General features: G+C 38.9%; 2 protein-coding genes across 61 annotated transcripts in view; one reads left to right on the top strand and one right to left on the bottom strand.

The window, feature by feature from the left end:
* Nucleotides 1-5340, bottom strand: part of CC2D2B (coiled-coil and C2 domain containing 2B) — a 110150-nt gene extending 104810 nt beyond the window's left edge. For 30 of the 46 annotated variants that reach the window (XR_007406835.1, XR_007406838.1, XR_007406839.1 and 27 more), the window contains exon 1: nucleotides 5199-5328. Coding sequence is in view for 27 of the 46 variants with exons in the window: in XM_049103431.1 (XP_048959388.1) it covers nucleotides 5199-5201 (3 nt within the window). In the remaining 19 variants the exon portion in view is untranslated. Of the gene's footprint in view, nucleotides 1-715; nucleotides 1008-5147 lie in introns of those variants that run through there. The other 16 variants (XM_049103432.1, XM_049103449.1, XM_049103448.1 and 13 more) reach the window with 12 other exon arrangements.
* Nucleotides 5341-5480: 140 nt separating this feature from the next.
* The window catches only part of LOC112672109 (RNA/RNP complex-1-interacting phosphatase-like), a 74517-nt gene continuing 58981 nt past the window's right edge, over nucleotides 5481-21016 (top strand). For 13 of the 15 annotated variants that reach the window (XR_007406850.1, XR_007406848.1, XR_007406846.1 and 10 more), the window contains exon 1: nucleotides 5481-5620. Coding sequence is in view for 8 of the 15 variants with exons in the window: in XM_049103482.1 (XP_048959439.1) it covers nucleotides 5592-5620 (29 nt within the window). In the remaining 7 variants the exon portion in view is untranslated. Of the gene's footprint in view, nucleotides 5621-7297; nucleotides 7423-21016 lie in introns of those variants that run through there. The other 2 variants (XR_007406851.1, XR_007406849.1) reach the window with 1 other exon arrangement.

Here is a 21016-nt window from a genome sequence, read left to right as displayed (position 1 = left end):
CAGGGAGCCTGATGTGGGACTGGATCCTGAGACTCCGGGATCACACCCTGGGCTGAAGACAGATGCTCACCCGCTGAGCCACCCAGGTGTCCCAAGACTCTTTAAATAACAATTAAAGTAAAAGTCATTATCACAATAAGAGCCTCGTCTACAGATTTTCTGAAAGGACTTCAAAATCTACCAGTGCTTCCTGTATCACACTTAAGAACTATTGAATGAGAGATGTTCAGTATCTTCTTCAGTACTATTAAAAAAAATGTTTTAAGATTTTATTTATTTATGAGAAACGCAGAGAAAGAGGCAGAGACACAGGCAGAGGGAGAAGCAGGCTCCATGCAGGGAGCCCGATGTGGGACTCATCCGGGGAACCGCAGGATCACACCAAGCCAAAGGCAGCGCTAAACCACTGAATCACCCAGGCATCCCTTCTTCAGTACTATTAAAAATACCTAATTCTATTCTTTTTTTAAAAAAAATTAAGATTGTATTTATTTATGCATAAGAGACACAGAGAGAGAGAGGCAGAGACACAGGCAGAGGGAGAAGCAGGCTCCACACAGGGAGCCTGACATGGGACTCGATCCCGGGACTCCAGGATCACTCCCTGGGCTGAAGGCAGCGCTAAACCACTGAGCCACCCGGGCTGCCCACCTAATTCTATTCTTGATCAAGAGACAGCAATCCCTTGGCGTGAGGAAAGGTGTGAGGAAATAACCTTGGCAAGTGACTGATAGAGGTCTCCCTTTAATTTCCAATAATTTCACATAGCATTTCCAGGATTCTGCACAGTTCTTCATAACTTGCCATCCCCATCTAGAAGGCAGGGATAAAATATGAGTCTTAACCGGAGTTACTCCAAAAGACATGTAGATATTGGCCCTGTAAATGTTTTGTTCACTGACTAAAAAAAGGGAAAACTTTTTTTTTGAACAAAGCAGAAAATGGACTGCTGGCTGAGAGAACAGGTAAATGAATTAATATTTACATAAGGGGATTAATAAACAACCCACCTCTAATACTTCTGCATAACTAACACATCAAAGACTATAATTCATTCTTAAACTTACTATGTTTTTAAATGTGAACTATGATTAAAATATAGAACAAAATATATCACACTGTTCAGGATTATCCTACATTTATAATTGGGCTAATAGTATAATCAAGATCCTTATAAACTCCATTAATAGCTTTTCTTTCATATCTTCTTTGAAATCCTTTTCATGATGGTTCTTTCATTTCTACTTTCTTTTTTTTTAAGATTTTTTTTTATTTATTCATGAGAGTCACAGAGAGAGAGAGAGAGAGAGGCAGGGACATAGGCAGAGGGAGAAGCAGGCTCCCTGCAGGGAGCTGATGCAGAACTCAATCCCAGGACCCCAGGATCATGCGATCACAACGTGGGCAGAAGGCAGGTGCTAAACCACTGAGACACCCAGGGATCCCCGACAATCAAAAAGTTTAGACACACACACACACACACAAAGTTTAGACACAATCAGAAAGTTAGGTAGCAGAATCAAGAGGACTATATGTGTAAGTTAATAGCTTCCCTGTATGTAAACATAATAGAAAAAGATCAGTTTCATAATAGCAATACAACAAAAATCTTTTCGAAATACCTAGGAATAACTACAATTAAAATATGTGGGAACCCTCCAAAAAATACAAAACTTTAGTGAGAAAAAATGTCTGATTAAACTTGGAGATATTCAACAGAGGCATGATTGATTAAGGAGGAGATTATTGATTAACAGAGGAGATTGATTAAGAGGCCATTATAATAGTCCCAATGAGAGGTGCTAGAGATCTGAATCAAAAATGGAAGTGGGACTGGAAGGTGGAGAAATTTTCATTTAAAAGGTAGAAATCACAAGATTCCACGATGAACAATTAGATGTAGAGGACAGTGAGGGAAGAATCAAGGACTCCAGGTGTTTGGTTTGAGTCACTGCAAGGTAATGTCATTTCAAGTATTGTCAAAGTAGGAATATAGTTGAGGTAGGGGTCAATAAATTCAGTTTTTGGATGTTGCTAATGGATGTTTACGGGACATTCAGGTGAGAAATCCAGAAGATGATTAAAAATACTGTATAGAAGAGAACAGAAGAACAGAAGAAAATCAGGCCTAAATTCTTTCTTTAATCATAAATAGACATTTAGGAAGTTAATAGAAGACCCCTTAAAATATCTTTAAGAATCTTTCCTACTAACATAGCAAAACTACGCACAACAGGAATATGATGCCAGGAAAAGAGAATTTTTAAGTTACTTTGCTTTCTGCAAGAATGTCTTAAATGAACTTCAAATCAATACTTGGCTTACTGATACCTACATCTGTATATTTTATCTGCTAAACTAGGGGAAACATTAGTGATAGTACATCCTATAGATAAATTATAATAAATTTTATTATAATTTTATTTTATAATAAATTATCCTATAAGAAATTTTTAACAAGGTATTATTTTATAGATCTGGAAATGTTTCTAACCAGGTTCACTTATCATTCCCTAAATGATACAAGATAAACAAATGATTATAGACAAAATAATAAAACAAAATAAATAAAATTGAAGATCTAGAAAAAAATTTAATTTGCCTTTTTTTTAGAGATTTTATTTACTTATTTGACAGAGAGAGAGAAAGAGTGCACATGCAAGTAGGCAGAGTGACAGGCGCAGGGAGAGGGAGAAGCAAGCTCTGGGCTGAACAGGGAGCTGGACTTGGGACTGGACCCCATGACCCCAGGATCTTAACCGACTGAGCCACCCAGGTGCCCCTGAATTTGCTTTTCTGAAAATCTTGCAGAAGTAAGGAAAAATTGTAACTCAGACTTTCACCTTCTAACAGCAATTCTATTCTTTTTATTGAAAAACTGGCTCCAACAGTTAAACCTAATCTTCTATTCAAGGTTATTGTTAATTTATAATTCTTATAGTTAAAGGTCTTCTTTTAAAATTTTATTTATTCATGAGAAACAGAGAGAAAAAGAGGCAGAGACACAGGCAGAGGGAGAAGCAGGCTCCATGCAAGGAGCCCGACGTGGGACTGGATCACGGGTCTCCAGGATCACACCCCTGCCAAAGGCGGCACTAAACCGCTGAGCCACCCAGGCTGCCCATTAAAGTTCTTTCTAAAGGGTAAGGAAATTGAGGATTAGCTATTTTTGTATCAGATGACCTGGAGGTTCATAATCAAAACCTAAGAATTAAAGTCAAGTAGTTCATCCAGCCTTTCTGATCCATAGCAAAGATAAGGCAATTTATGTGTGTAAATGTTTGCCTCTTGCTTAGCATTCAGAAATCTCTGGGTTCTACAAATTTATCCAGTTGTGCCTTTATCACTATGGTGACTCCTGAAATGAAATTTTATGTTGTGTGTAAATTTAACATTCAATCACCTTGGTTAACTCTGTCACGTGCCATTTGGTGTCAGGAGTTTTAGCAGAATAAAATTACAGAAAAATCTCTAGTATGTGGAATGGTCACAATATGCACGTTCTGATATTTGGTAACATTTCTTTGGTTAATTATGAACTAACTAGAAATTTGTTTTTCTTTTTTTTTTTTTTGAAATTTGTTTTTCTTTTAGCTTTCTCCCAGCTCTTGGAAATCTTTCCAAATGCTTCAATCCACCTTCCTTCCTGCCTTAGGAATTCAGTCCTAAATCCAACTTTATCTTTATTTTAGCTCATTTATTATCACATAGTATGACCAGTCCTTTCTGAACTCCATTATAGCAAGCAGTGTTTCTCAAAGCATGCTTTTCCAGACTTCTTTGATTTGCATTGTGATACTATACAAAAAATTTAAAGTCTTGTTCAAAGTTATGGTAAAATTAAGGCAATTGCTAGCATTTTGAAAAAATCTAAATTTATTAAATATATGGCATATATACTGGTACTAAGGTATAGAAAAGGTGGAATTTAACGAAAAGAAATTCTACCTTTAGGTAAATATAATAGCCTTATTTCACAATGTTTTACAGGAAGCATCGTGACTCCAAGTGTTTTGTCATCTCACAAATTTGAAAATGAATACTTTTTTGTTAACTATAATCTTATTTTCTTAAAAAAAAAAAAAAAAGCTAGGAACAAGTGGCCTGACAAACAATTTTCTGTGAATTATATATAATTCTTTGAAAGGCATCAAAACTAAATCATCCACCATACTAAGTCCTCAACTCACCATAACCTGTTCTTATAGGTCAAGAAAGATTTGGGTTCACTTCCCTTGGGGCCTTAGGTGCATAAAGATTGATAAATGCCAAGAGGTTACAAAAGCTGCGGTATATTTTTAAAGTTTATATCTAACACACAATGAAATGTAATTGAGCCACTACCAAGTTAATTACAGGATTCATAAAAATGTATTAATTCATAGAACAACATGGCCAATAATGTCCAAAAACTGGACACAGGTAAGTCCGGTGATGTTGTCTTTTATATAAACTCGACAATATATCTCAGTGTCTATAGTCAGAATCTCAACTGGAGAGAAAGTCAAAATGAGGCCCTTCCTGAAGATGAGGCCAAAAGACCGCCGTGTCAACTTCCCAGCCTACGTCCTGCTCAGCACTCTCGAACATAAAACCCTGACTATCGCCTGATCACCTTCCTTTACACTCCTTGCCACATCCATCCTTCGATGTTTGCAACTTTCCTCTAACCTACAGCAATCCATGTCTCAAAGCCTGATACAAACGCCACATCTTCCAGGAAATGTTTTTCTGCCTCTGCCCTTGTGTGATCTCCAGGGGCATCGTGATTGTAATTTTCGTTCAATACATCCTGCTTTGCAAGTTCACCTTTCTGCCTACCCTAAAGGGAAGACAAGAGCTGGGGTGCGGACTCATCTACCCTCCAGCAACCCCATCAGGATGTTCAGCACAAAATGGCACTCAATAAACAACATGGTCTTGGACGTTGGCGCAAATCAAGCACGACTCCGGAATGCTGTACAATGGGACGGACGGCGGGCCAGGTTGTGGGGACTACAAGTCCCAGCGGCCTGTGCGGGCCCGGTCTGGTCATAGGGGCTACCTAGCTCTGGCTCGGCGCACAGCGCAGGGCTCCAACCGGACAAGATACCGGGGCGGGTGACAGGGAAGCGTGGGGGGGCTTTACCAGGCAGCATAACATTCACCTGGATGGCAGGGCACTCTTGCTAGTTATGAGCAGTTAAGGAAGGACGCACCATTTACCGTGGATTCGGAGAGGTCACCAACCGCCTCGAAGGGCTTCTCGGCACCGCGCCCGCCGCCCGCGGAGCGCTCCCTCCTCGGGGATTGACGTCAAGGCGGTCCCGGAGCATGCGCGATGCGGCCCCTGAGCCGGCGGGGTCCCTGCGAGCGCGGAGCGTGCGCCTTCGGGGATCTTCGGTGCGCTACGTCTGTTCACCCGCCCCGGGGACTGGGACTCGAGCTGGGGCGTCGGAGTCTGTCACTCCCGCCCCGGGCTGGGCCTACAGCGCCGGCAGGAGAGCAGCTCTGCTCACCCGGCGTCTGCGTTGTGAGCCCGAGTGGTCTGTTCCGGAGGCGGCCTGAGAGCGGCGTGTCCGGGCGCGTGGAAGCCCCGCACCTCTGGCATCATGGTGAAGAAGAACAGCATCCCCGACGGGTGAGCACCGGCCCGAGCCGGCTGTCCGCGGTCCAGCTGCGCCCTGCGGGCCCCTGCGGGCCCCTGCGGTCCCCTGCCGGCGGGCGGCGCGGAGGGGGCGCTGCGGGGCCCGCGGGCACCCCCGGGGACCCCCCTCCGCCACCGCGCCGGGAGAAGAGGGCTTCTTGGACTTCAGTCGTCTTGGGAGGTGGCATCAGATGCCAGGGGTTCGTTCCTTTCCGGCGCTTGCTAGGAGTATCAGCAAGGTAGTACTTTTAAACGCGGTGAATCAGGGCATGCAGGACCTGCGCGCTCGTGTCGTGTCATCTTTGCTTAATAAACGAAAACAGCTGACATTATTTTCTTTTCCCAGCGACTCACCCCAAGTTAAAATAACGAGTTAAGTACAATGTTCAGTGTTTTGAAACTTGTCCTGGGAGACTGGCGGAGGGATGAAGTGAGGAAACCTGCTGGTGAGGAGAGAGGCTTGCGTCCATCCACACATTCCACTGACGTTTCCCCGCCGCTTTCTGCAGCGGGCGTCGTGCTCGGCGCTGGGATTCCGGGGCAACCCCGGAGGCGGTTGCAGCTTCTCCCGGCCGTGTGTGGCCGTGTGTATTCGGGAGAGGAGGGGAGATGTGAAGGGAAGAAAGCAGGTCCCGGGGTATGTCGGGACGTTGTGGCAGACGCAGACCTAGACCTCGTTGCTGCCCGCGTTATCATCTGAAGTGACTGCCTACCGCTAGATGTGTCCAGGCCTCGAAATCCTTTGGCCGGCTGGTAATTCTGGATAAGATCCTTAATGGGTCTCCCATCTTGAATTTCTACGGCTCTTCTGCTGTGAGAATTTAGGAGCAATGGTAGTGGTGAAAGAAGGAAAAAGTCAATACTTTTTCCTTAAATAGCAATGTTATAGGTTATGTAGAATAGGAGTGCATATGCAAATAACATGTAATCTGTGCTGTTCCTTAAATTCACCTAATTTCTCGAATTATTATACAGGACAACTGGGTGGGGTTTTTGGGGTATTTTTGTTTGTTTGTTTGTTCTTAAGATTTAAGTATTTATTTTAGAGAGGGGTGTGGGGGAAGGGCAGAAGGAGAGGGAGGAGAAAATCTCAAGCTGACTCTCGGCTGAGCTCGGAGCCACATGGAGGGCTCCATCTCAGGACCCTGAGATCATGATCTTGAGATCATGACCTGAGCAGAAATCAACAGTGGGAAGCTTATCGGGCTTAACGACCCAGGTGCCCCATCAGGGGTACTGTTTTTAAAAATACAAATGATGTGTATTTACTGAGATGTATTGTTATAACTACCCTTTCATGTGTGTTATAAAGTATATATGCCAGAAGAATGAATAGACTAAAATGAGGTAGTGTAGGACTTGAGATCTAATTGAGAGGGGTAAAAAAAAAAGGGACTCCTGAGTGGCTCATTGGTTGAACGTCTGCCTTTGGCTCAGGGCATGATCCTGGTCCTGGGATAAAGTCCCACATCCGGCTTCCTGTGAGGAGGGAGCTCAGGTCATGCCCTGAGCCAAAGGCAGACACTCAATCACTGAGCTACCCAGGTGCCCCAACCTTAAATATTTTCAAGTTTAAAGGAAAATAGTATTCGTCCAGCAGATATCTCACTGACTACTCATCTAAATCTTACTTGCCAAAGTGTTTGCTTCAGTTCTTCTTCTTTTTTTTAGGTTCCTGTCCTTTAAAGGTCTGGACCTTTCACATGAAAATCTAGATTTCTTGAAAAATCGGATTTAGGAAACCAGATCTGTACATGGCAATAATAAATGATTTGCAGCTGTCTTCTCTATGAAGAGTAAGCCTCTCCAGTTTCCCATCCCTCTTTAGCCTCCACAGCACTGAGACTTAGCACTGGTTGACTTTTTTATTATTTTATCATTTCTTTATTTGGGCTATGTTTTACTTAGGTATGTCAACCAGCCTGGCATTTGAATTTGTAACTCTGGCTGTAAAGGGTAAATGAGAGGAGGAACTTAGTTCAGTATATTACTTGTTTCCAGAATAAAACATCCTATTGAATGTTGCCAGGCAGTGCTATGAAGGACTATTTTGTTAAAAAGCCTGGTTACCTTCCATAATGTGAGCCTCAGAAAATGACACCACTTCAGATCTCCCTATAGTCCCTTAACTTTGTGAGTTGCAGTTTTGTCATCTGAGTAGCCTGAGTGATCATAGTGTATACCCTGTCCTACCGCCCACCTGGGATTATGGTAAAATGTGACTGTGCAATAGGAAAAATGCTTTGGAGATTCTAAAGCCTCTAAATGAACTAGTTGCGAGTTTGCTTGAGATTCTCTCTCTCCCTGTGCTTCTTCCCCCGCCCTCTAAAATAAATAAATAAATAAATAAATCTTTAAAAACAAGAATTAAAAATGTACAATTGCCCCTTTAAATTATGCAGTATTTTAACGTTTTTAAAAAATGCCCTCTTCACTTGTTCTGATGGAATACTCTTTTTTTTTTTTTTTTAAGATTTTATTTATTTATTTGAGAGAGAGAGAGCACAAGCAGGGGAAAAGGCAGAGGGAGAGGGAGAAGCAGACTCCCTGTGGAGCAGGGAGCCCAACCCAGGGCTTGATCTCAGGACCCTGATATCATGACCTGAGTGGAAGGGAGATGCTTAACTGACTGAGCCACCCAGGTGTCCCTCTCTTTTTTTGAAGAGTGGAATACTCTTTTATTAAGCTCTCTGCCTTATTATTTTTTTCTTTGAGAAATTTTCCTCTGTTAGAAGGTCAGTTCCTGATGATTATGCTTTGGATCCAGTTTTTTTCCAAGTAAAATTCTGTTCCTTGCTATATGAATCTTAATAGGTATTATATATATTGTGACAAAATAATCACACTGAGGATTTTTACTCCTCATTCCATTATATTCATACTCAAAATAATTTGGAATCCTTAGTCCTATCATACTATGTTTTCCTCCACTCGTTTGCCCATATTTTAGAGCTTTTCTATCACAAAACCAGAGGGTCTGCCATGAACACAGCTATAGCTCTGTATGGAGATGAAAGTCTTTGAGGTCTAAAATTGGTAGCACAGTACTGTCATATTGATTCTTGCCAAACGTTGGGTGAATTTAAGCTGCAACCTCACTGTATAATGTAAATATTCAGAACAGATTTGTATTTTCAAGCAGTATTTTATAAACATACCATCTAGAGATCAAAATACTGCCTTATGTTCCATACTATTTCTTTCGTGCTTCATGGAATGAAATTTGTGAGTTTCTCATGAGATTGTAAGCTTTAATCTTATTTTCTGAAAGTCCATATTAATGACAGATGAGTATAAACATCATTAATCTTTTTATTCTGAGATTCATTGATTGCCTGAGTTTCTTGAAGTCCTTTTTACTTTTTAATAATGTAGTCAATAAAACTAACACTGTTGTTTAACCTCAGCAACCAAATAAAGTCCTAGTGTCTCTGGAAGCTTGATACTGAAACAGTATTATAAGAGTTTTATTTAAGATCAGAGATCAGTGGGATCCCTGGGTGGCGCAGTGGTTTAGCGCCTGCCTTTGGCCCAGGGCGCGATCCTGGAGACCCGGGATCAAATCCCACGTCGGGCTCCCGGTGCATGGAGCCTGCTTCTCCCTCTGCCTGTGTCTCGGCCTGTCTCTCTCTCTCTCTCTCTCTCTCTGTGACTATCATAAATTAAAAAAAAAAAAAAAAAAAAAAAAGATCAGAGATCAGTAAATCCCACCCTTCTTGTTTCCATCATACTTGGTAATCACGCTGATCATTTCTTAAAGCCTTATCCCCATAGTTTCTCTGTTGATCATCTGATTGTCAACCTTCTTCCAGAGATATTAACTCTTTCTCTGGACACCCCTTATGTGATGTAAATAAACTCCTCTTTATACCCATCTTTTTAAAAAGCTTTTATTTGAGAGAGAAAGTGCAAGAGAAAGCATCAGCTGGTTGAGAGGCAGATGGAAAGGGAGAGGCAGACATCCTACTGAGCAGGGAGCCCGATGTGGGGCTTGATCCCAGGACCCTGCGATCATGTCCTGAGCCCAAGGCAGATGCTTAACTGACAGCCACCCAGACACCCCTATCCCTATCTATCTTCTTACAGAACATCTTCCTTCTGATATTTGGAACCTGACTCTCCCATAAGGTTACTGTTTTTCTAGCATCTCAACACTGGAAGTCATGCCCCACATACCTCAGAGGGCATTGATATGCTCCATCTCCTCATTGCTGTTGCTAGGCCCCTCCATCCTGCACTTGTAAAACAACAGAAACCCTCATCTAATTACCATCTACCTTCCTCTTCACCATCATTTATCGGCTCCCTGGTCACTCACTCACTTTTATTAATGAATTTAGCACCCAACTCAGCATTCATTACTCAAGTCCTATAAGATCATGGTGGGATTAAGGCAGTCATGTGTATCACACAGTTCCAGCACCTGAAATGACTGTCTGTGGGACCTGAATGTCTAAGACTATTCCATATTAAAAATCCTACAATCCAGCATTGTCCTCTCATCTTTGTTTATTCATCTCTCCTTCTTTCTTATTTTTCTATATTTAATGTGACCTCATAAAGGCCCTTCCCCTTGACTACTATTTTATCATCATCAGCCTCTACATAGTTTAACTTTCTTGTCTAGCCACACTGCTTGGTTTATTATTCACATCAGTATCTAAAATTTCCTTGCCTAAAATAATATATATAAGAAGAAATAAAATTTCCTTGTTTTTTGTCGTTCCCTACTTTTGCTTTTCGCTCTCGTTCAGTTTAGTCATTTGCTTTTGCTTTTTTTTTTTTTTTAATTTTTATTTATTTATGATAGTCACAGAGAGAGAGAGAGAGAGAGGCAGAGACATAGGCCGAGGGAGAAGCAGGCTCCATGCACCGGGAGCCCGACGTGGGATTCAATCCCGGGTCTCCAGGATCGCGCCCTGGGCCAAAGGCAGGCGCCAAACCGCTGCACCACCCAGGGATCCCTAGTCATTTGCTTTTTCAACTCATATATCTAAAGATAATCAAGTTCTAGTACTGAAAATCACAAAACTGGATTATTATTGTAATGACAGCTATATCATGGTCCATAATAGAGATCAGCCGTTCTTTTCCTTTTCCACTCAGAGCTGCTATTCTAACCTTAAGCCTTCTATCCCACCTTTGACCTTGTACTCTCAGCAGCTCGTTTTGCTTTTTCAGAGGAAATCAAGTCTCAGAAATGAATTTGCGACAGTGACCACCAGCCCAACTTAACTTTAACAGCAGATATCCTTCTCTCCTGTCTCAGCTAAAGAGAGATGCTTTTTCTATCCACAACTGATCCTGTATGTATCCTAGATCCCAACCATTCTGTCTCCCCGGGCCCCTGCTTCATCAATTAACCTTTTCTTTAATCTTCAGTATACTTTTTCCTAGTTCCCTGTACCAGCTTCATCTCCCCTGTTCAACAGCAGCAAAAAACTAAGAGAAAATGCCTTCACTTGGACTATCCTCTGATTTCTGCTTTCTCTCCTCTCCCTTACTGCCACATTTGTGGAGAGAGTAATCTCCCATTCCCCATATCTGTTAACTCTTCTACCTGCAAAGTTCAGGCTTCCATCACTTACTGTGCCACTAAGGACTTTCTAATTGACAAATCCAGTGTATCTTCTTAGACCTTTTAAATGCACTTGGTTCTGTAGACCATTGCCCAGTCTTGAACTTTCCTTCTTTGATTTCTCTAACATCAATTTCTATTTTTCTTCTCCCATCTCTTTAGAACATTTTGAATTTTCTATACTTGTTCCTTTGGGATCTTGCTCTAGTCTCTTTTTTCTATGATTTCTTTTTTTAGCCATTTTTTTTCTCTTTGGCATATGAACACTTTGAAGTTCATCTTTAGAAAAGCAAAAAATAAAACAAAAAAATAAACATTAACTGTTGCTCTCTAGGGCTTTGTCCTTTATCTTGTTCTTTTTTTAATTTTATCCTCTTGAGTAGTCTCATAGCCTCAACTACCATCTGTAGGGTAATGAATTCTAACTCTTTAGCCAATACTCCTGACCTGAGCTCTACACTACTATGGGTACCCTTACCCCAATTTTCAAAACTCTGAATATGCAGTATTTAAAACCTGCCTTTCCTCACAAAACTTATTCTCTTTATTTCCCATTTTTTGAATGAAGCCAGTATCCAATCACCCAAGCTAAAACTAAGAACAATTCCGAAATTTAAATTTTTTTTAAACATCTCACACATAGTCAGCAGGTTATTTGATTCTGTCTCCTAAACAGTTGATCTTTGGAGCTTACTTTTGTCTTCATTGTTCTGTTTTAGTAGCCATGGTCTCTTGATAGTAGCCTCTAAATTGATGTCTTTTTCTCCAAGTTGTCATCTTCTGTTTATTTTTAAAATTAAATTAAGTAATTAAATTTTTAATTAAAGTATAATTAATATAGTATTACATTAGTTTCAGTTATACAACATAGCAATTCAGTAAGTCTGTACATTATGCCTTGCTTACAAGTGTAGCTATCATCTATCACCGTACAACAGTCTTATAGTATGATTTATTTTCCCTATGCTGTACCATTTATCCCCATGACTTATTTGTTCCATAAGTAGAAACCTGTATCTCCCAGTCTTCTTTATCCACTTTGCCCATCCCCTCCCCCTCTTCCCCTCTGGTAGCCATCACTTTGTATTTATGGGTCTGTTTCTGCTTTTTGTTTACTCATTTGTTTTGTTTTCTAGATTCTGCATATACCATATATGGTATTTGGCTTTCTCTGACTTATTTCACTTAGTGTAATATCCTCTAGGTTTATCATGTTGTTGAAAATTACTAGATCTCATCCTTTTTATGGCTGAGTAATATTTCACTATATGTACAAGTATATATATATATCACATTATTTTTATTATTAAGGTATAGTTAGTTGTCACATGATGTTACATTAGTTTCAAGTATACAACATAGTGATTGGACAAGTCTGTACACTATTATGCCACATCTTTTTTTATCCATTCATCTTACAATGGATACTTAGGTTTCTTCCATATCTTGGCTATTGTATTAATGTTATAATAAACATAGGGGTGCATATATCTTTTTGAATTAGTGTTTTTGTTTTCTTTGGGTATACTCAGTAGTAAAATTACTAGGTCATATGGTTTTTCTATCTTTAGTTTTTTAAGGACTCTCCATACTGTTTTCTATAGTGGCTGTACCAATTTTTACTTCTACCAATAGTGCACAAGGGCTCCTTTTCTCCACATTCTCATCAACACTTGTTCTTTCTTATCTTATTGATTCTAACCATACTGACAGGTGTAAGGCAATATGTCATTGGTTCTTTCTTTGTACTGTCACCAAACTGTCTCCTAAAATGCAAGCCTGATTTTCTGTTTTCATTTCTTCCATCTGGTAAAATCTGAGCTCTTTACATGGCATATATGAACTGTTTCTTTTCTTTTCTTTCTTTCTTTCTTTCTTTCTTTCTTTCTTTCTTTCTTTCTTTCTTTCTTTCTTTCTTTCTTTTCTTTCTTTCTTTCTTTTTTTTTTCTGCTCTCCAGCATGCACATTACGCTAAAATCATACAAAACTGCTCACTGTATCCTGGGCCTGGCATGTGGCGTCATGCCTGCATGCCTTTTCATGTTTCATTCCTTCATGGAATGACACTCCTTTTTCCCTCATAAAGTTTCTGCTCAAGATTACTTTCTTTGTGATGCCGTCCCTAAATCGCTGTCGTGTGGCATTTTGTGGTAATTGTCTCTCTCTCCACCAGACTAAACATTTTTGAGGAGTAACACTTTCTCCATTTATTAGTATTTAATAAGTTTACTGAGTGAATAAATGAATAGCAATGAGCACAGTATCATCAGGTAACAGTGAAGCATGATTTCTGGATATTTTGGGTGATGCTCATATATTAAATTTGGGAAGGTCCTCAGCGATTATGTGATCCAGCTCTTCATTTAACAGGTACAGAAACTGAGGATGAGGAAGGTTAAGGGAACGAAGCACCTGTTTGTCAGGCACAGCATATGTATGGATGCCTTCATGTTTTGTTTTTGTTCTTCCCTCTATCTAGAATGAATTATTCTACCTGGCCATGTACTGCTTGTCTGTGGATCTTGTTTTTTCAGGGTTGTCCCTGGACTACCAGAATCAGAATTACCATTTAAATTGATTTAATTTAATAAGCAGAATCGCCTGTTTAAATACAGATTCCTGGCCTCCATCACAGAATTTCTCAATCCATCTCTGTGAGGGAATCCAAGAAATCTATTTTAATTGAAATTTCTCTGTAAATGTAGGAAACTAGTCTCTACTTCCTCCATTTTCTTCCTCTCCAAAACAATCACACAAAGTGTGTGTGTGGCTGGAGGGGAGGGGAGAAAAAAATTCATTCTAAGATGAGAAAGGAACTGTTTTAGTATACTGCCAAATCAAGAGCTTTCAATAAATCTTTTGTGATTTCCATCTTTGTTACTTAAAAAATAAAAGCAAACTGACTCCAAATTTTATAGTAATCAGAACAAAAACTAATTGAAGTTAACAGTGAGATTTGAGAGTTTAAGGAAAGGAAGGACACCTAAGTGATTTTTTTTTTATTTCACACCACTTTCCAGTGCTCTAATCACTGAATTCCACAATCCATCCCTCTCTAATATGTCAAATAGCAATGACTGATCTCTTTCTCCATCTGCTCCCTTATCTAGTGAGTAGATACATTTTAACCAAGGAAGTGGTATAGACTAAAAATGTACAGGGTTTCAAGACGGATTCAAAACGTGGCAGGTAAAGTTTTGATATTAAGACTGGTTTTCTGCCTTCTTTGAAAATATCCCTTCCTACCAGTAACCCAGTGTTTGGTTAGATGGAAAATTGATCTCTTTATATACCAAATTATTGGCAATTTGGGTAAAATATTTGAGGAAAAAAGTCTTAGTGGTTCTTATCCTCTTTTGAAAGTATATAGCCACTCTATGGGCACCTGAGTGATTCAGTCAGATAGGTGTCCACCTCTTGATTTCAGGTCAGGTCATGATTTCAGGGTCATAAGGTGGAGCCCCGTGTCTGGCTCAACCCTCAGTGGGGAATTTGTTTGAGATTCTCTCTCCCTCAGCCTCTCCCTCACCATCCCCCATGCACACGTGGCGTGTGTGCGCTTTCTCTCTCTCTCTCAAATAAATCTTAAAATTTGTTTTTAAGTATAGCTGCTCCTAAGTATAGTATGGTTATGAAAATTTTTTATTTTTATGTTACAGTTTAGAAATTGGAAGCCATTGAAATGGGAGCACTTTGGATTCTATTTTATCTTATCTCCATCTAGGGAGATGTATAACTTCAGATAAATAATTTTAAAATAATTAGATTTAGTTTCCTTTTCTGTAGAATGGGAACTTATTATGTGCTTATTTAATCATTCTCATCTTATTTTTTTAAAATAGATTTTATTTATTTATTCATGAGAGACACACACACACACACAGAGAGAGAGAGAAAGGCAGAGACACAGGCAGAGGGAGAAGCAAGCTCCATACAGGGAGCCCGACTTGGGACTCGGACCTGGGTAGGCAGCGCTAAACCGCTGAGCTACCTGGGCTGCCCATCATTCCCATCTTATTAATGGGAACTTAAATATGTGCTTATTTAATCATAGAAATGTAATGAGATCTAGCAAGGCAGGTAAAAATTAATTCAAAAATATATATCCTCTCTCTCTATATATATGTTCTTTATGAATGCAAATTATAACCAAATTTTATTTCCATGGGGGTCTGTAATAAGATTGTGGTGTTGGGGATTTTTAAAAAATAGAATCAAGGGGCGCCTGCATAGCTCAGTCAGTTAAGCATCTGCCTCCAGCTCAGGTCATGATCTCAGGGTTCTGGGATCAAGCCTCATGCCAGGCTCCCTGATCAATGAAGAATCTGCTTTTCCCTGTCTCTTTGCCCCTCCCGCCTGCTCATATTCTATCTCCCAAATAAATAAATAAAATCTTTAAAAAAATAAAAATAGAATCAAGCTGAAGGTCCTAAGAAAATAGCACAGGAATCGAGAAGAAACTCTAAAAAGCTTAAATTTGTACCATGGGGCAGAGGCGTCTTTTTTAGTTTCTACTTGGTGCCTATAGAGGACAGTGTTCTCTTTAAAAAGCTAAAAGTTCAAGTGTAAAATCCTTCCCTCCTTGCCTTTTTTTCCTAAACAAAGAGTTGCCTATACTCTCCTGCCTTTTTTGCCCTAAATATAGAATGTGGCTTTGCAGAGAAGTAATAAGACCTAGCTTCAAGTGTTGACTTTACTATTAGTTCACTGGGATACTAGGTAACTTCAATCAACTCTTGGCCTCATTTTTTTTCATTTCTTAAGTAGGGATAAGTAATACTACCTTAAAAAATTTATATTCTATTCCATATAGAGTCATGAGGAACAAATGAGATAATATTAATGAAAGTTTCTGAAAAAAATTCAAAGTCTAGGAATGTAAATTATTGTTACTACTACCTTGTAATTTTCACCAGAATGTGGTTAAGCTCTGGTTCCAGAAGTGGCTAATCAATATTAGTAAAATTACCTCAGTTATCTGTACTTTCATTTACTTTACCATGACTTTCTGTTTAATTTCTCCCAGAATTACTATATTATTTATTTAATGTATAAATATTATTTCAATCAAGTAAGTTATTGCTACTTGTCATTTTTTGGTGGGGTTTATGGCTCAGGAAAATACTTGTTCATATATTTTTATGGCCATATTCTAATCTTTATTAACAGACAGTTTATTGAACATACGGTACATACATACTGCCTATACCAAGTGCTTTGTGAGGATAAGACTTAACCAGAAAAAATTTAGGTACTCAGACATAATAATAGCTTGCTGAACTCTACAGTTCATTTAATTAACAGAAATAGCAATTCAGAGAAGAAAGAACTCAAAGGAGATTTTTTTTTTTTAGGGCAGAGTATTACAATTATATTTTTTATTATTTGTTTCTTGTTTTTATTTTTAAAAATTTCAGACCTTCAGAAAAGTAGGAATAATAGAGTAAATATTTGTATAACCTTTGCCCTACAATCTAATTTGCCACATTTGCTTGATCTTCATGTATATATACATATGCACTTATCACACTTTTTTTTTAACCACTTGATTTAGTTGCAGAGGCCATGACAGTATACTCCTGAATACTTCAGCATGTATCTCTTATAAACAAGATAAGTCCCTGTCTAATCACATATAATAATCAAACTTTGCAAATTAAACGGTGATACAATATTCTTATAGTTCATATCCAGATTTCCCAATATAATTATGATGGAGTTTGTTTTTGATCCCCAAAAGGCCATGCATAGATTTACTTATCTCTTCTACAATAGTCTATTTTTGGTCTTTCATGACATTGTTTTATTCAGAGTCTATAGGCCGTGGTTGGCAAAATATGGCCCATGGGCTGATCAACTGTTTCTTTTTTTTTTTTTTTAATTTTTATTTATTTATGATAGTCACAGAGAGAGAGAGAGGCAGAGACACAGGCAGAGGGAGAAGCAGGCTCCATGCACCGGGAGCCCGACGTGGGATTCGATCCCGGGTCTCCAGGATCGCGCCCTGGGCCAAAGGCAGGTGCCAAACCGCTGCGCCACCCAGGGATCCCTGATCAACTGTTTCTATAAGTAAAAGTTTTATTGAAAAACAGCTATATACTCATTGATGCACATATTGCCTATAGTTACTTTTGTACTACAGTGGCAGATATGTGGCCCACAAGCCTAAAATGTTCAGGCTTTGACCTTTAGGAAGTTTGCTGATCCCTAATCTAGGCAGTTGGTTATGTATGACCCTCTTTTTGAGTTTGATGATTGTTTCTTTAATAAGATTCAGGTTAAACTTTTTTTGCTTTGGGATCCCTGGGTGGCGCAGCGGTTTAGCGCCTGGGCGCGATCCTGGAGACCTGGGATCGAATCCCACGTCAGGCTCCCGGTGCATGGAGCCTGCTTCTCCCTCTGCTTCTCCCTCTGCCTATGTCTCTGCCTCTCTCTCTTTCTCTCTCTGTGACTATCACAAATAAATAAAAATTAAAAAACAAAAAACAAAAAACTTTTTTTGCTTTGTCTTTTGGCAACAACACTACATTAGTATTGTTATATCTTACTCGGTATACTACAACAGGAGGCACATGAGGTCAGTTTGTCTTATTCTTTGTGATTTTAAGTCATGGAGGGAGATTGTAATAAAGGAAGACTTCATGAAAGAAATGATGTTTTAAACTAATCCTCAAGGACAGGATAGTATTTGAATAGGTGGAGAGATTTTTCTAGTAGACATTGTCTATAATATTCTTCTGTCACTGCTTCTGTTAATTCTAAATTAGTATTTTCATCCATTCACATGGCTGGAATGATTGATAGCTTAACAACTTATTGATCTGTTGGTGGCAATCAGAACATTATAGATTTTCTCCATGCGGTCTCTATCTTTTATTTATTTAATGTTGCAATGGTAATTGCCTTTTATCTTACACTGTGTCCAAGAATTCTGTAAGCAAGTTTTTTTGGCTTTGTATAGTGTACTCTAAAGATTTCTATCTTCTTTCAGAGCTTAATAAAATTTTATCTATATGAAAACCAGAACCCCAAAAGTAGTGCATTCCAGAAGCAAGTGTTGGGAATGTTTATAGATGCACTTTCTTTTCTTTTCTTTTTTTTTTTTTTTTAAAGTAGCTGGCTAGATAATTTAAATGAAGCACCAGCTTATTTAGATATTATCATTTATGTCATTGTGGAAACACTAGTTGTGGAAATGAATGGAAGAAGTGCATATTATAGTAATGTCAGCAATATTAGCAGATGGTCTAAAATTGCTAACATACGGTTCTCTTGTATTGTTAATGCAAAAAGAACAGCTTCCAACTGATGTCAGAACCAAAGATGAACATGTTTATAGAATTATCAGAGGGCATCCCTGGGTGGCTTAGCAGTTTGGTGCCTGCCTTTGGACCAGGGTGTGATCCTAGAGTCCCGGGATTGAGTCCCGCATCAGGCTTCCTGCATGGAGCCAGCTTCTCCTATATCTGTGTCTCTGCCTCTCTCTCTGTGTGTCTCTCATGAATAAATAAATAGAATCTTAAAAAATTATCATAGTCATAATCGAATGTCATTCATAATAGTGGAATTTGATGTACTATCAAGGAAATGATAAACGTCCTAAGTATTCAGGGCATCTTATTTCTCAAGTGAAGAATTCCATCAAAAAAAATGATCTTTTAAAAATGTCACGAGCAAAAATCTCAGAGTTAATGGGTTATTTAAAGGTAAAAATGTGAGGCCTTTTATTTACTTGTGCTAGAAATCACTTTCTAATTTTTAAAGAGAAAGAAACCTAGTCCAACATCATTGTTTTGTTACTAGATTTTGGGAGCATTTGGAGTCTATTTAAAAACTTGACAAACTGTATTTTTAAATTCCAGATAAGTCATCAAAATCAAATTTCTGTTCCTACAAAACAAAGGACCCTGGAACATAGTTATCACTCCTTTTTGAAGGATAGTTTTGCTGGATATAGAATTCTTAGTTTGCTGTATTTTTTTCAGCATTTTTAAAAAAGGTTTTATTTATTCATGAGAGACACAGAGAGAGAGAATGGCAGAGACATAGGCAGAGGGAGAAGCAGGCTCCATGCAGGGAGCCCGACATGGGACTCGATCCCGGGACTCCAGTATCGTGCCCTGAGCCAGAAGACAGATGCTTAGCCGCTAAGCCACCCAGGCATCCCTCTTTCATCATTTGAATGTCATCCTGCTACCTCTGATGTTCATTGTTTCTAATGAGAAGTCAGCTGTTAATCATATATAATCAGTATATTAAATAGTGATTTTATGAAACCAAACTTACTCAACATTTATTTAATATTTATGAATTCTCGGGATCCCTGGGTGGCGCAGCGGTTTGGCGCCTGCCTTTGGCCCAGGGCGCGATCCCGGAGACCCGGGATCGAATCCCACATCGGGTTCCCGGTGCATGGCAGCCTGCTTCTCCCTCTGCCTGTGTCTCTGCCTCTCTCTCTCTCTCTCTCTGTGACTATCATAAATAAATAAAAATTAAAAAAAAAATAATAATAATATTTATGAATTCTCTTTGGGGTGGCAGGTACTGTACTGTGAAGAAAGACAGATATGGTCACCCTCAAAGTTTATGATCAAGAGAGAAATCATGATTTGTCCAAAAAAAATCACATAATCATGTGTATAGTTTTAAACACTGTTAAGTACCAAGAAGGAAGGTGAAAGGTATGTGTGTAATGGTACTGGGTGAGGGATGACAGTCTCACTTCTGAGAACTGATACTGGAGCTATAAGCTGAGGGTGACTGAAAGAGTGAAATGGGAGAAGGGGGTGGAAGGAATAGCACAGAGCATTGGAAGGACTGAGGAAAAAGAAATAATGTGAAGCCAGAACCTGCAGAAGGGAAGGATGGTACAGAAATGAAGCTGGAGAAGTAAGCAGGGAATTTTAAGAAATCTGCATATGTTATAATTGGAATTTGTCAAAAATAGCTTGGGAATAATTATATAAGTTATTTTTAATATTGGTTTCTAAAAAAATTGGTTTCTCTACTTTGTTATTCATAAAAAGTCATCATAGATAAATGAAAATGTTTAAAATTAATGAACTATAGTTCTTAATTCAAGATTAATTAGAAATTAAAACGTGACAGTTAATGAACTTTAGTTCTTAATTCAAGATAAATCAGAGATTAAAAAAAAAAAGATAAATCAGAAATTAAAACATGACATCTCCAAAATAATCACGTTGAGAAAATGATTTGTTTCCTACTTACTAAAAAGACTGTAGATTTTTATATTTTACTTTTATTATCCTCATATTTAATACCTATTACCACTTTTTATTTTATATATAATCAATGACAATGGTATAAAAATTCATAAACTATTTTCCTTCTCTTACTATTGCCCAAGAAAAAAAACCCAAAATACCATTTTGGGTATTGGAAGTTTGTATCAAGAATGAATCCCACCTTTTTTACTATAGGAGTGCTGTATATATGTAAAACCTTCCTTTTTTTTTTTTTTTTTAAGATTTTATTTATTTATTCATGAGCGACACAGAGAGAAAGACAGAGGCAGAAACATGGAGAAGCAGGCCCCATGCAGGGAGCCTGATGTGGGACTCGATCCTGGGACTCCAAGATCACACCCTGGGCCGAAGGCAGGCATCAAACCACTGAGCCACCCAGGGATCCCCCTGTTTTTGTGTTTTTTGGCAGAGGATGCAGTAAATTAAAATTTGTATATGATAGCACTCAAAAAGCAACTAACCAACAAACGAGGCTCTATTTATTTAAAAAAAAAAACCTTATTTACCATCTTGAGTCCTTAAAATATTTTTATTATAATTGTA

Source organism: Canis lupus, chromosome 28 (genome assembly GCF_003254725.2).
Source record: "Canis lupus dingo isolate Sandy chromosome 28, ASM325472v2, whole genome shotgun sequence".
Classification (NCBI taxonomy): domain Eukaryota; kingdom Metazoa; phylum Chordata; class Mammalia; order Carnivora; family Canidae; genus Canis; species Canis lupus.
Note: the sequence above shows the minus strand (reverse complement) of the source record. Positions and strands in the feature narration are given on the sequence as shown.